The 15,253-nt window shown below is 36.3% G+C and overlaps 1 protein-coding gene across 3 annotated transcripts in view; it reads right to left on the reverse strand.

The window, feature by feature from the left end:
* Window positions 1–15,253, reverse strand: part of Fam227b (family with sequence similarity 227, member B) — a 159,192-nt gene that overhangs the window by 128,018 nt on the left and 15,921 nt on the right. For 2 of the 3 annotated variants that reach the window (NM_001013920.2, XM_039104564.2), the window contains exons 4-9: window positions 12,132–12,363; window positions 10,473–10,540; window positions 10,049–10,084; window positions 9,471–9,572; window positions 5,990–6,088; window positions 2,825–2,926 (exon numbers count right to left, since the gene is read on the reverse strand). In NM_001013920.2, the coding sequence (NP_001013942.2) occupies window positions 2,825–2,926; window positions 5,990–6,088; window positions 9,471–9,572; window positions 10,049–10,084; window positions 10,473–10,540; window positions 12,132–12,363 (639 nt within the window). The remainder of the gene's footprint in view (window positions 1–2,824; window positions 2,927–5,989; window positions 6,089–9,470; window positions 9,573–10,048; window positions 10,085–10,472; window positions 10,541–12,131; window positions 12,364–15,253) is intronic. The other variant, XM_006234909.5, reaches the window with a different exon arrangement.

Raw genomic sequence — 15,253 nt, forward strand, 5'->3', positions numbered from 1 at the left:
TGTTACTCATTCTTGTAAGATTGTATGTTATAATCAATAATATTTAATATTAAATATTAAAAGTATAATCTGATATCAATAAATCACAGCATTATCAAATTTCCATGGTTATAGGGAGGCCTCCATTTTCCTCTAGTCTCAACCCCAGCTCACTCTTATTTCTTGTGCTCTGGAAGACATCAGAAAGGACATGGTAGTCAACCAGTCAAGGTTTAATTGGAGCAAACCAGAAACCAGAGTACACTCTTCAGAGGATCAGGCTAAGCCGAGTCCAGCAGTTCCACCTGATTCTAGCAAGCATAGAATATGTGGGTTTCTTCCCCATATTATTCCTTCCCTAGTGCCCCCTCTAGGGTAGGCACTTCTAACGAAGGGCTATGTTTTGCTTGGAAGCCTATTTTACCCACAGTTAAGTCTGCTGTAAGTGTAAGTACAGTATGCAAAAATAATTGATTAGTGAAATAGGTGAGTGGGTAAAATCCTGAAAGCCTGTATTTGACCCTTGGAAGCAATGATGGGAGAGATAGCTGATTTCTGAAAGATAGCCTCTCACTTCTTCATGAGCCATGTGCACCCACACTCTTACATGTACATGTAGAATCAAGGTGGTAATGATATATGTTTTTAAAACTGCGAGAATATTATAAAGGCTTAGGCACCCCTCAAGATGAAAAGTTCCTTAGGAAGAAGGATAGCACCAATCCACACTTGCTTCTCCGGAATGGAAGTCTATGGTTGATTTGGTCTGACCTACCTAGCATGGAGTACTATTAGCTATTGTGTCCTTTTCCTGTAGCTGGGGCACCACCAAGCTGGCCTATCCAAAGAGACTAGTACTGTTCTTGTATCTTGTTAATCAGCACTGTTCCCTCTACCTCCTATTTCAGATGGTCGATTGGCCAGCCCCTCTCAAACTATGCTCTTATTTGGCAGTCTAGCTTTCTGATACTTCAGACACTTGCATTATTTCCTTTAGGGGTAAACATCAGGAGAGACCAACTTTTATATTAAAGACACATGATATTGTTATTATGGTACACTGAATTCAAGTAGCTATTGATAATCATAAAGTAAAATTCCATTTGATTATAAAGTTTTAGAAGTCTAGAAGTCCTTAGTGATCACTGCTGTGCACCAACTAATGAACCAAAAGATGCACATGTTCTATTCCTTTGACTTGAAAATGTCAGTTAGTACAAAGCTGAAGATGTGGGGCAGATTAGAGCTTTCTAGATTATCTTGAAGATTCTAACTGTAATTACTAGTATCATTTTGAGGGAGGCTGAGCAGACTGACTCCGAGGGGAAGGCAGTGTGACAGTAGAAGTAAATGTGCAGTGATGGATCTGTAGATCAGAGGGTGTGGTAATGTTCTAACACCAGGAACAAAAAGAAATCAAGATCAATTCCCTGGGGTTTCTAAAGAAAGCAGCATTGCCGACACCTTCATTTTACACTCATATTCTATTCATCTTGAATTGCTGGCCTCTGTAACTAAGAAAATGAATTTCTATTGCTTTCAATAACTAAGTTTATTATAATATATAGTACTTCATAGGAAACTAATATGCTTATTTTAATCAAATAATGCTCAAGTTTGCTGGTACACATTCCTTTTAGGGCATTCTTGACTTGGGTAGTGGTGGCAGGAAGGTGGATGTGTGAGGGGAAGAATTCTGTAACATTGGTGTATCTAATCTTATACAGTGAGCCATGAATATCATTACCCAAATGGTCACATATTATCAGTTTTATTAATAGTTAAAATTAAAATGTTAAACAGATAGAAAAAAAAGACTTATCCAGTCCCCCCCACTCTGTGTGTGTGTGTGTGTGTGTGTGTGTGTGTGTGTGTGTGTGTGTGTATAAAATTATGCCACCTCCTAGTGCTTACAAGATTACTTCAGTTTCTTTTCCTGTTGCTATGATAAAATACTCTGACAAAACAACTCAAAGGAAACTAATGGCATCAGAAGTTGAGGGAACTGGTCACATGGCACCTACAATCAGGAAGCAGGAGATGAATGTTGGTCCTTTCTCCATTTTATGGATTCTAGGATAGCAGCCAATGGAATGGTGCTGCCAGTAATGGTCAAGTCTTTCAAACTCAGTTCCCAGTCCACTATAGTTTTCTCCTATCACACTTTATGGACATGTAAGATAAATCAAGATTGAATGTAAATATTTGAAAAATTCTTAAATTTAGAGTTATTTGTATTTTCATTAATGATATTTTGTGTTCTGTCCCACAATGTGAAAACATTTATAAATTCAAAAATGCTTATATACTTCTGATTTACAGACTGCTAAAGCAATAAGATACTTGAACATTACTTACATTTTGAAATACTAGGTATTAATATTTAAAATATCTAAAAAACATCTTTACATTTTCTCCGTTTACCAAAACAGCATTATTTTGATGAACTTTGCTTTTTAATTAATATAATATAAAATTAACGTTTAGCTCATTATGTATGATATAACCTAGTTGGTTTCTCTTAAATGGACTAAAAGATTTATTATAAAGTAAAAGAAAAATGATATCTTATAGGTAAGTAGATCAAAACCAAGACTATTCGAAGAAGTCACTAGTTTCCTAATAAAGTAACTGTAGAACTACTGTGGTTCTAAGAATATGAGTCAAGAGTACACAGTGTTTGGGGTAATGGTCATGGTGGTAAAACTTAGAAATATTTCCGGTATTTACATCAGACAAAGTTTTGTTCAAAGGTAATCAAAATATGCTCATATAAATTTAAATAAAATATATTTTGCATACACTATGAAAATAATTATTGTATCTGTTAAGTTTTTACATTTACCTGAAAGAATATATCCTTTCTCCTTAGAGGTATTCTCATGAAAAGAGTGACATAACTTTCTGCGATTCTGTCAAATAACCAATCTTGATCTCTTTTGTCAGGCTTAAAGAAGACACATGTATAGAATTAGAGCCAATTACAATTTATATTAGGAAGTTATGTATATAATATTATTACATGTAGTATAGTCTGTATATAACATACAAGAATTTAGTATATTCTCAAAGGGTAGTTCAAGTAGTTTAATGTGAGGGCCATTTGTGTCGGCATCACAGAGTGGAGTTTTAATGGCAGCTCTGTCCTTTATTAGTTGTGCTACATTGGACAGGATTATAGCCTAATTTCCTAGATGACAGCCATATATATCTGTCATATCTAAAAGAGAATGGTAAAGTTATACTGGGGCCAAGACCACATTTTTACATCATTCTGTATTTCAAACCCTAGCACGGTGTCTAGGACACAGAGAGCACAGAGACATTTGTAGAAAGAGTGAGGACAGTAGCTACCATGCTGAGAACAATTAACGACTCAGTCACTGTCCCTAGAAATGTAAACGCGGCCCATCAGTAGCAAGAGCATAATTACAGTGACTTAATATCAGCAATACAATAAAATTTTAATGTAGCAGCCTAGCTTCTTACTCTATGAAGTAATGACAATAAGAAGTATCTAAATTCATTGTACAGGAAGATGAATTAGAGAGTTCAAACTCACAAGCTGTGAAAACAACAATATAAAGTAAAGAATGCAAAATTGCTAATTTTCGTGGTAATAGAAAACAAAATAGATTTATAGATACATAGGATCTCAAACCTAAAATGAATTTCTAGATCATCTGTCTTAAAGCTCTCTAGTTCAGTGAACCATTAGTGCCTAGTTTGATTTTGTACAGGCAATCACACTTCCCTGAGTTCATATGTGCAGTGGATGTTGTGTCTAGAAAACACTGTTTCATGGCATCCATTGACTGCCTTTGACTCAAGCAATTTTTTCACAAGCTCTTGTGTGGTATCATTGAGCCTTGAGGGGAGGTGTAACTCGGATGCCCTATTAGGACTGAGCATTCCAAAGTCTTAGTCTCTGTACACAACCAATTGTCGGTCTCTGCATTTGTCATTACTTTTCTATTGCTGTGATAAGACTCCCTGACCTAGGTGACTTATAAAAGAAACTGCTTAATTTGGGGTTCACAGCTTGTGAGGGTTAGAGTTCATGATCATAATGGTAGGGAGCATGGCAGCAGGTAGTAGCTGAGAGCTCACATACTGAAACTCACCCATAAGGAGGAGATAACACTGGGAATGGCACCAGTCTTTTGAAATCCCAAAACACAACCCCAGTAACACACCTCCTCTAACAAGGCCACATCTAATCCTTTCCAAACAGTTCCAGCAACTGGCAACCAAGTATTCAACCATATGAGCCTCTGGGGCTATTCCATTCAAAGTACCAGTCACCTACTGTAAAAAGAAGCTTCTCTGATGATGCTTGAAGGCGTCACTAATCTATGGGCATAAACATATGCATTGTCGGGCAGTTTAATAACGTGTCCATTTAGCAAAGTAATGAAATACCCTAGTTCTCTTCTAGGGTCTATGACACACACAGGCACAGGTACGTGGCCTAGTTAATGGTACTAGGCATGATTTCCAGCTTGTGGAATGGATTAATTTTCTTCTGGAATTTTGTTGGAAATACTTGCTGTGTCTTTGACCTGGATTTCTTTTCCTTCTTCTCTATTTGCACACAATCTTGGTCCTTTTATGTTTCAGAGTATCTGAGTGCCCCTTTCACAGGGCCTTTGATTTTTCATTTTCTTTTGATTGATTGATTTAATTCTTCTATCTTGTTTTCAAGTCCTGATATCGTCTCTTCCACTTAGTTTATACCTTTGATGAGGTGTTCCTCTGAGCTTATTGGACTTAATGAATTGTTCATTTCAAATTTCATTTCAGTTTTCTTCAGGATCTTTTTATTGTGTTCTATTTTCATATCTTGTTTTGTCTTAATTATTTCACTCAACCATTTGTGTTTTCTAGGTCATCATTTTGGCACTTACTCATATCCCTCCTTGAGTTCCTTGAATATATCTAAGATTGCTACTTTCAGTTCCTGATCTTGTGTGTCATCTAAATTGTTTCCTTGGGGAACATTACTATGAGTTATTTTTTGAAGCAATAAATCGTTTTGGTTTTTCATATTTTGTGTATTGGCATTGCATATGTGGAGCAGTGTTATGGCTGTATGGTTTGGATATCTGACCCACCTTTGTTGAGTAGGCAGTAGAATTTTTATTTATTTTCAGCTAAACATCTGTGGACTCACTAGGTGGTTCCTGAGGTTCAGTGTTGAGGACACAAGGGGATGTGTAATTTGGTATCAGACGTGGTTCAGGCTTAGTTAGGGAAAGTTTTTGTAACACATGCTGTGCATACAGTACTTAGATAGCTGTGATTTGGGTTCCCAGGGTGCGGTTAGATGGGGAAGAAGGTGCAACATGTGGTGGGTGACGAACAGGATACCATGCACAGTCCTCTTACGTGAACTTTGGTCCTGGAAGTGGGATGATATTACCAGTGAAGGGCTTATACTGTCATGTACACTGTTCTCAGAAGACGGTGGCTTGTGTGTCACAGTGTGGGCCACATTCTAGCTTTTTGCATCATTTTTTGGGACAAAGCTTTAAGACAACTTTAGGGTATCTATTCTTACTGAAATTATGCTAGTCAAACAGTACTTCCTGTGCTACCACAAGAATTTTACTCTGTCCCCCTAGATTCAGACCCTCATCTTTTTAATCAGATAAAGGCTCTCTGTCTCTCTGACCACCAGGTTCTCTTCTAATTCCTCAATGTTTCTGATTTGTAGTAGGTGTTATGTCCAGGTAACCAACATATAATACACGTAAAGCTACGACTTCATTATTCACTATGCTATTGGATCTCCCTTATCTTTTCTGATTAACAAAGAACCAAATCCTTTGAAATCTTTATTGAAATCTTTATTACTGTGAAAGAAGAAAGTTTAAATAGGATTCAAAAGTTTGTGAGGAATGAAAGCTTAAAATTTCCTCAGTGTAAAAAATTGTATTAACATTACCTGTACTGAAAAAATAGTTGTGCTGCAAATCAATGTTTTACATAGTTTTAAAATGCCATTTACCTTGAATTTATGCAGAAACCACCACCAAAAGCAGTCATGCAAAAGAGCAATGGAGCAGTCTGAGAGAATGTGGGTTTTCCAGACTTTAAATACCTTTTCCTATGGATAATGAATTAAAATACATTATTAAATATATTGACATAAATGTATATACTCAATGGCAACAGACTTGCCTGACAGATATTTATCAATACACATGGAGAATATTAGCTGTTCTAGCAGTTACACAACCAGGAGTGAAGCTAGGCTTGATGACAGACTTTATTTAACCAAGGGTACTTAGACTATTGTCTTATCGACACATAAAGACTATCTACTTTTAATAAAGAAAAACTATTAATAAACTATTGATAAAGCATTAATGAAGTATTTTACATCTTTAGTGCTAAAATTTGAAAACAATGGAAGGTATTTTGTACTGAATCATTTCTAAATTTTCATCAGAAATACTATAATAGTATTTCTAGATTCATAAATATATGTTTACATAAAATAGAATAATATATTGTAATTTTATTCCAAATATAACTATTTTAGTGATTAAATATTAGTTTTATATTTGTATATAAGTCTATTAAAATAAATTGACTAAAAATTTTAAGTTATCAGTCATCCCAGTTACATTTTATTTGCTCACAAACTACACATGGCTAGTACCTTATGCAAGGATAATATAGACAAAACCAAGCATACCAAAAATATAGGAGACATACTATATTTCTCACTTTTTAAAAAATTAAGATAAATATCCACTTAATCGTGGAATTTTAACTTAATAAATCTTCTCATGAAGGAAAATCTAAACACTTTCCTTAAGCAATTCACCAAAGCTGGTACCTAAAGTTAAGCAAATTTACCATAAATACTAGAAACTATAAATTTTTACTTAGTTAAGTAGATTCAATAGACCATTGTATGCTCTTATCCACAAAGCTTTTAAAATTAATTTCTTAGATGATGTACAAAATGCCAGCTTTCATCAATGTTTCCTTATAGCTGTGTCTTGGACATACTCACACATATATAGTATCCCCTCTATCCATTCTCTCCTATCCCATTGTTCCCTTTTCTTTTTCCAAATATATCTATATTCTGCATATGAGAGAAAACAATATTTTATCTGCATCTCTCAGTACCCTCCCTTGTTGCCCTCTTCTCTTACATTTAGAACACTTCTCAACTCATCCATCCTCTCTCTCTCTCTCTCTCTCTCTCTCTCTCTCTCTCTCTCTCCACACACACACACACACACACACACACACACACACACACACACACACACCGCATATGAGAAACAAATATGGATGAAACGTGACTTGACTTTTTCCCCGATTTTGGTTTTATTTGCTTAGCTTAACATGATGACTTCCAATTCAATCCATTTTCATGCAAATAACTTAAAATCAGTTTTTTACTATTGAATAAAATCCTATAATGTGTGTTATATGTGCACATATAACATTTCATTTATTAATTCATCTGGTGATAGGCACCTAGGCTGGTTATATCTTGGACATTTTGGATAGTACAGTAATAAACATGCGTGGCAAATATCTGTGTGGTAATATAATTGCATCCTTTTGGGATATACCCAGTAGTGGCATAACTAGATTATATGGAAATTTTATTTTATATTTTTGAAGAACACCCATACTGATTTTAGTAGAGTCTACTCTAGCCTAAATTCTCACCAAGAGATGTAAGAGTTCTTTCTTCCCTCATCTATGACTGAACATGCTGCTGTCATTTGCTTTATTTGACAACCATTCTGACTGAAAGGCAATGGAATGTCAAAGTAATTTTAATTTATATTTCCCTCATGACTAAGGATACTGTACATTTTCTCAAATATGTATTGACCACGTATATTTCTTCTTTTGAGACATATTTAATTCATTTGTTTCTTTATTGATTGGATGAATTGAAGACTTTATGTTTAATTTTTGGAGCTAATTATAAATCCTAGATATCACTTTGTTTCAGATGTTGAACTGGCGAAGGTTTTTTGCTATCCTTGAACACTATCTCTTGATTCTAGTATCTGGGTCTTTTGCATGCAGAAGCTTTTCAATGTCATCAAAACCTATGTACCAATTCTCACAAGAATCTTTAAATACTAGACTCAATACAATTCAACATTTCCTTTGGTGAAATCCATAAATACTTGGGGGGGGATTGTTCCTCAAATGCAAATCAACAACAAGGAAATCTTGCAAACTTTTAACAAGAAAATCATCATTTCTATGGGAGTGCTTCTTTTCCACAGTCATAACAGCTTCAATGTATACTTTGCACTGTTTAATCACAAAGAACACATATAGTATATATAAACACAAAAAATGGAAATTTAGAAAAAGGGGGAAAATGATCAGCTTTACCAGTAGCTACCCTCAAAGTTTATTCGATCCTTGATGATCACTGGCTGCTTAACTAGTCATACTTTCTGTTTTATATCCAGTTATACATAGGACATAACAAAAGCATGCCAGGACATCTTCAGGCTTTAGAAGAACACACAAGTCACATGTGTTAGAGCTCTCAAAAGTAATTTCAGAGTGAAAACAGCATGCTAAGGTGCCTGAGTAAATGAGAGTGGAGACAGGATAAAAACCTCTGTCATAGTCACACTCCCAGCCAATAGACACTAGCATCAAGACCCTAGAGATGCCAGCACACCAATATACCCTCAGGTCAAGACCCTAGAGATGCCAGCACACCAATATACCCTCAGGTCAAGACCCTAGAGATGCCAGCACACCAATATACCCTCAGGTCAAGACCCTAGAGATGCCAGCACACCAATATACCCTCAGGTCAAGACCCTAGAGATGCCAGCACACCAATATACCCTCAGGTCAAGACCCTAGAGATGCCAGCACACCAATATACCCTCAGGTCAAGACCCTAGAGATGCCAGCACACCAATATACCCTCAGGTCAAGACCCTAGAGATGCCAGCACACCAATATACCCTCAGGTCAAGACCCTAGAGATGCCAGCACACCAATATACCCTCAGGTCCCCAGCTGGTGGAACTGTTTGTGAAGGTTTAAGAGGTTTGGCCTTATTGGAGAAGTGTGTTGCTGGGAGTGGGTTTTGGGTTCAAAAGTTTGGTACCATTGCCAGTAAGTTCTTTCTGCTTCTACTTGGAAATTAAGTTGTGAGCTCTCAGCTTTTCCTGCTGCCAGGCCTTTGCTCTGTCATCATGAAACCTAATCCTCTGAAACCTAAGCCCAATTAAACACTTGAATAATTTGGATTGGTTTTAGTGTTTTGTTACAGAAATAAAAAATTAACTAAGAAACCAACCAATTTTCTTCTGGTAAACAGAGTTAGACATCACTAATGTTTCCTTCCAAATTTAATGTTCAAAAAATCAAGTTTTGTTTAACATCTAACTTATAGTTTTAAATAAAGGCCTGATTCATTAAAATCACATTCTAGTTTTACTATAGGACCAAAATAAATAATGATTACATACCTCAAGGTTATGGGTTCTTAAAACATAAAGATAAATCTGTTTAGCATCCAAATGTCTGGGTAATTGTGTCAGCTCATTTTGTTTGAGTAAAAAGGTGCAACCCTAGGGAAAAAATGAAAATGTTGTTTAACAAAAATTAATTCTCTTCTTAGTATAGTGGTTTCATATGACTTTAAAAGGCAGATGAATATTTAACTATTACTTAACCAACATAACTATGCTATTTTATGTTATTACATTAAAATCATTTATTTCTCTGAGGAAAAATATTTCAACATATTTTGTTTTTGAGAAATTAGATGTCTTTGCCTATTCATGAGCCACTTTTTTAAACAAAACAGAATCAGAACTTATTTTGGCATATAATCAAAAGATCAACTATTTTAGATTGTCCTTGCATAAAGAAACAAAAACAGGGCAGCATAGAAAGGTTTCTAAGCCTGTTCCGAACTCTCTTTCTTAAAGAGAGTTATATCTACATCTTATAGTTATATCTACATCTGTAGCATTATAATCATTCTCTTGGCCCTATGTAGTATACCTGATATATAATCCAGCAATATAGAAAATTGAAATACCTCTATATTCTTCTCTGTCTCCATTTGATCTGAAAGCTGGAAAAATTCAAAACAAATTATTTAAAATTATAAATTTAAGGATTTTTACATCAAAATCCTGATAAATAAACCCAATAAAATATTTATATTTCAAAATCATTAATAAAGCATTGGTTCACATAATTCATTCATTAAATAACCAAAGGAAGGGATATATATATATATATACACTAAAATCAATCTCAAATGATTTATGATGATATGACAGTATCAAGTTTCCAATATTGAGTGTCAAAAATACATTTCTAGATTTTCAAGACAGAAATGTTATTCACTGAAGATTAAAAGGACATTTATAAAAATATCAGTTCTTATCTGTAAACTACAGCATTTACATTTTTATGAAAATACATTTTGAGGGATGATAGAAACACAAAACTCATACCACTATCTTCTTTCGCCTATAGTGTTCTTTTAGAAATGCCTTGTAGCGGTCCAGGTTTGTATATGTCCCTTTAAGAGAAAGGAATTGATGACAATGAAAAAGAAACAAAAACCAAGGATATTCTAGATAATTCAAATAAATTATATACAAAACTATTCCGTGAAAATGAACTAGCAATCTTGACAAGCCACACTCCCTTAATAAGTAATGAAACTATTATCATGTTTCCTTTTGTTTTTCCAAAATATCAAGCCCTACCTTACATGTCTGTGATACTTCTGTTACTAATGTTTTACCTCAACCAATATCTAATAAACAAGTCACACTTTCCAATAGTTCAGCTAATTAGATTTATTACTTAAAACAAAACAAAGAGACCTATGAAATGCAGAAATCATTCCAAGACAAGAATAAAGAATTTAATAAAGAGGACAATGCTAATGAAAGCTCAAATTGAAATGGCACTGCAAGTGAAAAACTCCATAGGCCACATACAAACCTACGTGGAAAACTCCACAGGAAAACCAGACAGAGACACCGGGATTAACTGACCTGGGGAATAAAGTGGACCACGGACATCTACAGACCAATTCAGCCAAACACTAGGGAGTACCTCTCCTCAGCAGCCCACACGCTCTCTCTAAGACTGATCAGAAGATAGCACATAAAGCAAGTCAAAACAAAGAGAGGAGTGTTGAAAACCACTTTGCACTTATCTGCCTGTACTGGAGTAAAGCCAGATTTCAATAGCAATACAAACTAGGAAAGTGCACAGACTCAAGAAAACTTTAAAATATACTGCTGAGTGGTAATTAGAAAGAAAGGCATCACAAAGGAAAAAAAAATCCTAGGTATGAATGAATTGAAAATAAAACCTGCCAAAATCTATGGGACACAATGAAGGCAGTCCTAAGAGGAAAGTTAATGCTAAGTGGAGAAAATTTCCTTCAGGAACAGCCTCTACTAGTTTTCTCAGTATTTTCCCATATATCAGCATCTCTAAAACGAACATCCCTGGGCCAATAATCCTGAGACAAAGGTTTCCACTCTACTCAATACAGTGTTTGAAGTGCAATGCAGACAGAGACAAAAATAAAAGTAATAGAAATAGAAAAAAGAGAAATAAAAATCCTTACTTTCAATTAGATAGGGAAATATTATACAAATGCTAAGGATGAGAAAATTACCATTGCTTGATGGTGTGCATCTAACAGTTCGTTTCTTCCACACTGAGTACTCACTGAACACTAAATACACCCATGGGTTAAACTCAACCATGTGGTTCGGCCCTGGACTACTCTGGTTTCTATCTTTGCTACTGACTGAGGCTTGCTCTTATAGGCTGCTTCTCGGAATCTCCATGTTCTGCTACCTCTTTTTCAGTTTAACAAGTTTTAAACTGTCTTAGGCTTGCTCTAATAATGCTTTTGTTCAAACCTCATACTCATGTCTATCTAAAAATATTTACTAGGTCCTGTTGGATGATGGGAGTTTCAAACATTTAGTTTTAAAATATTTAAACTTTGGAATTTATTCTTTATGAGAGCACACATAGAGAAAGCATACATAGACAGACAGGCAGACACACACACACACACACACACACACACACACACATCACTGTCCATTTACCTTATTCACATAAAAAATAAATCTTACTTTTCTTGGAGATCAGTCTGTCACTTTCAAATAATCTGGAGGCATGCTGTTGCAAAAGATGTGAACATTCCTTTAACTTTGACTCCATGCTGTCGACGATTTCATATAGTCTAGGAACGTTGGTCCACAGATAAGAATAAACTGAATTATATGAAACAGCCTCTTCTAGTTTTCTCAGAGTGTTTTCCCATATATCACCATCTCTAATGTGAACATCCCTGGGCCAATAATCCTGAAGAAATACACATTTTACATCATCTTGAGTAAATTCAAATTACAGAGTTTAATGATCTAAAATTGAATTTTACTCCACAGTGTTATTTTTACTAAGTGTTTCAAACATAAACTTCAAAATAACCAAAAGCCTCACAAAATTTTATTTGCAAGAGATTTCTAAAAACACATTCGGTGAATCATTTGCATGTAAGTTACAGCTTCGATCGCCCATTATCTTTCAATACTTGAGTATCTGCAAAAAAGACCTGAAAATATTGTCCCATATAATAGCTTTGCAATAATTAGAAAACTAGCTCGCTGATCCCCACCCGCAGCCCACTGCTCCCAAACCCCGTGGGAGAGAGAGCTCACCGCCCAGACAGGTGGGCACTCCTGAGGCTGCAGAGCAGAAGAGACCACCAATACTGCCCACCCCTGCCCACATCCCTGGCCCAAGAGGAAACTGTATACGGCCTCTGGGAACCGGATGATAAGGGCACTGGAGCTGCAGGTCCCCTGCGCCCCAGACACCGCCAAAACCTGAAGGGACCAGTTCAACACTTCTCTGCAACCAAATCCCGTGGGAGGGAGAGCTAAACCTTCAGAGAGGCAGACACGCCTGGGAAGCCAGAAGAGACTACACTCTGCACACATTTCTGACTCCAGAGGAAAACACCAAATGCCATCTGGGACCCTGGTGCATGGGGGCTCCCGGAAAAGGCAGCGCAGGTCCTCCTGGTTGCTGCCCTCGCAGAGAGCTCAAAAGCAACACCCATGAGCAAACTTGAGCCGCGGGACCACAGGTAAGACCAACTTTTCTGCTCCAAGTGACCTGCCTGGTGAACTCAGGACACAGGCCCACAGGAACAGCTGAAGACCAGTAGACAAGAAAAACTACGCCCAAAAGCAGAACACTCTGTTCCCATAACTGGCTGAAAGAAAACAGGAAAACAGGTCTATAGCACTCCTGATACACAGGCCTATAGGACAATCTAGTCACTGTCAGAAATAGCAGAACAAAGAAACACCAGAGATAATCTGCTGGCGAGAGGCAAGCGCCTGAACCCAAGCAACAGAAGCCAAGACTACATGGCATCATCAGAGCCCAATTCTCCCACCAAAGCAAACACTGAATATCCAAACACACCAGAAAAGCAAGATCTAGATTTAAAATCAAATTTAATCATGATGCTGGAGGACTTCAAGAAAGACTTGAAGAACTCCCTTACAGAAATGCAGGAAAACATAAATAAACAAGTAGAAGCCTATAGAAAGGATTCACAAAAATTCCTGAAAGAATTCCAGGAAAACACAATCAAACAGTTGAAGGAATTAAAAATGGAAATAGAAGCAATGAAGAAAGAACACAGGGAAACAGCCCTGGATATAGAAAACCAAAGGAAGAGACAAGGAGCCGTAGATAGAAGAATCACCAACAGAATACAAGAGATAGAAGAATCTCAGGAGCAGAAGATTCCATAGAAATCATCGACACAACTGTCAAAAAAAATGTAAACAGAAAAAGCTACTGGTTGAAAACATACAGGAAATCTAGGACTCAATGAGAAGATCAAACGTAAGGATAATAGGTATAGAAGAGAGTGAAGACTCCCAGCTCAAAGGACCAGTAAATATCTTCAACAAAATCATAGAAGAAAACTTCCCTAACCTAAAGAAAGAGATGCCCATAAGCATACAAGAAGCCTACAGAACTCCAAATAGATTGGACCAGAAAAGAAACTCCTCCCGTCACATAATAGTCAAAACACCAAATGAACAAAACAAAGAAAGAATATTAAAAGCAGTAAGGGAAAAAGGTCAAGGGACATATAAAGGCAGACCTATCAGAATCACACCAGACTTTTCGCCAGAGACTATGAAAGGCAGAAGATCCCGGACAGATGTCATACAGACCCTAAGAGAACACAAATGACAGCCCAGGTTACTGTATCCTGCAAAACTCTCAATTAACATAGATGGAGAAACCAAGATATTCCATGACAAAACCAAATTTACACAATATTTTTCTACAAATCCAGAGCTACAAAGGATAAAAAATGGTCAAGCCCAACATAAGGAGGCAAGCTACACCCTAGAAAAAAAACAAGAAACTAATCGATTGTCTTGGCAACAAAACTAAGAGAAGAAAAGCACACAAACATAACCTCACATCCAAATATGAATATAAGAGGAAACAATAATCACTATTCCTTAATATCTCTCAACATCAATGGTCTCAACTCCTCAATAAAAAGACATGGATTAACAAACTGGATACGCAATGAGGACCCTGCAGTTTGCTGCCTAAAGGAAACACACCTCAGAGACAAAGACAGACACTGTCTCAGAGTGAAAGGCTGGAAAACAACTTTCCAAGCAAATGGTCAGAAGAAGCAAGCTGGAGTAGCCATTCTAATATCGAACAAAATCGATTTTCAACTAAAAGTCATCAAAAAAGATAAGGAAGAACACTTCATATTCATCAAAGGAAAAATCCACCAAGATGAACTCTCAATCCGAAATATCTATGCCCCAAATACAAGGGCACCTACATACGTAAAAGAAACCTTACTAAAGCTCAAAACACACATTGCACCTCACACAATAATAGTAGGCGATTTCAACACTCCACTCTCATCAATGGACAGGTCATGGAAACAGATTTTAACAGAGACGTAGACAGACTAAGAGAAGTCATGAACCAAATAAAGTTAACAGATATTTATAGAACATTCTATCCTAAAGCAAAAAGATATACATTCTTCTCAGCACCTCATGGTACTTTCTCCAAAATTGACCATATAGTTGGTCAAAAAACGGCCTCAGCAGATATAGAGAGATAGAAATAATCCCATGCATCCTGTCAGACCACCACGGGCTAAAGCTGGTCTTCAATAACAATAAGG

This window comes from Rattus norvegicus, chromosome 3 (assembly GCF_036323735.1).
Source record: "Rattus norvegicus strain BN/NHsdMcwi chromosome 3, GRCr8, whole genome shotgun sequence".
Lineage (NCBI taxonomy): Eukaryota > Metazoa > Chordata > Mammalia > Rodentia > Muridae > Rattus > Rattus norvegicus.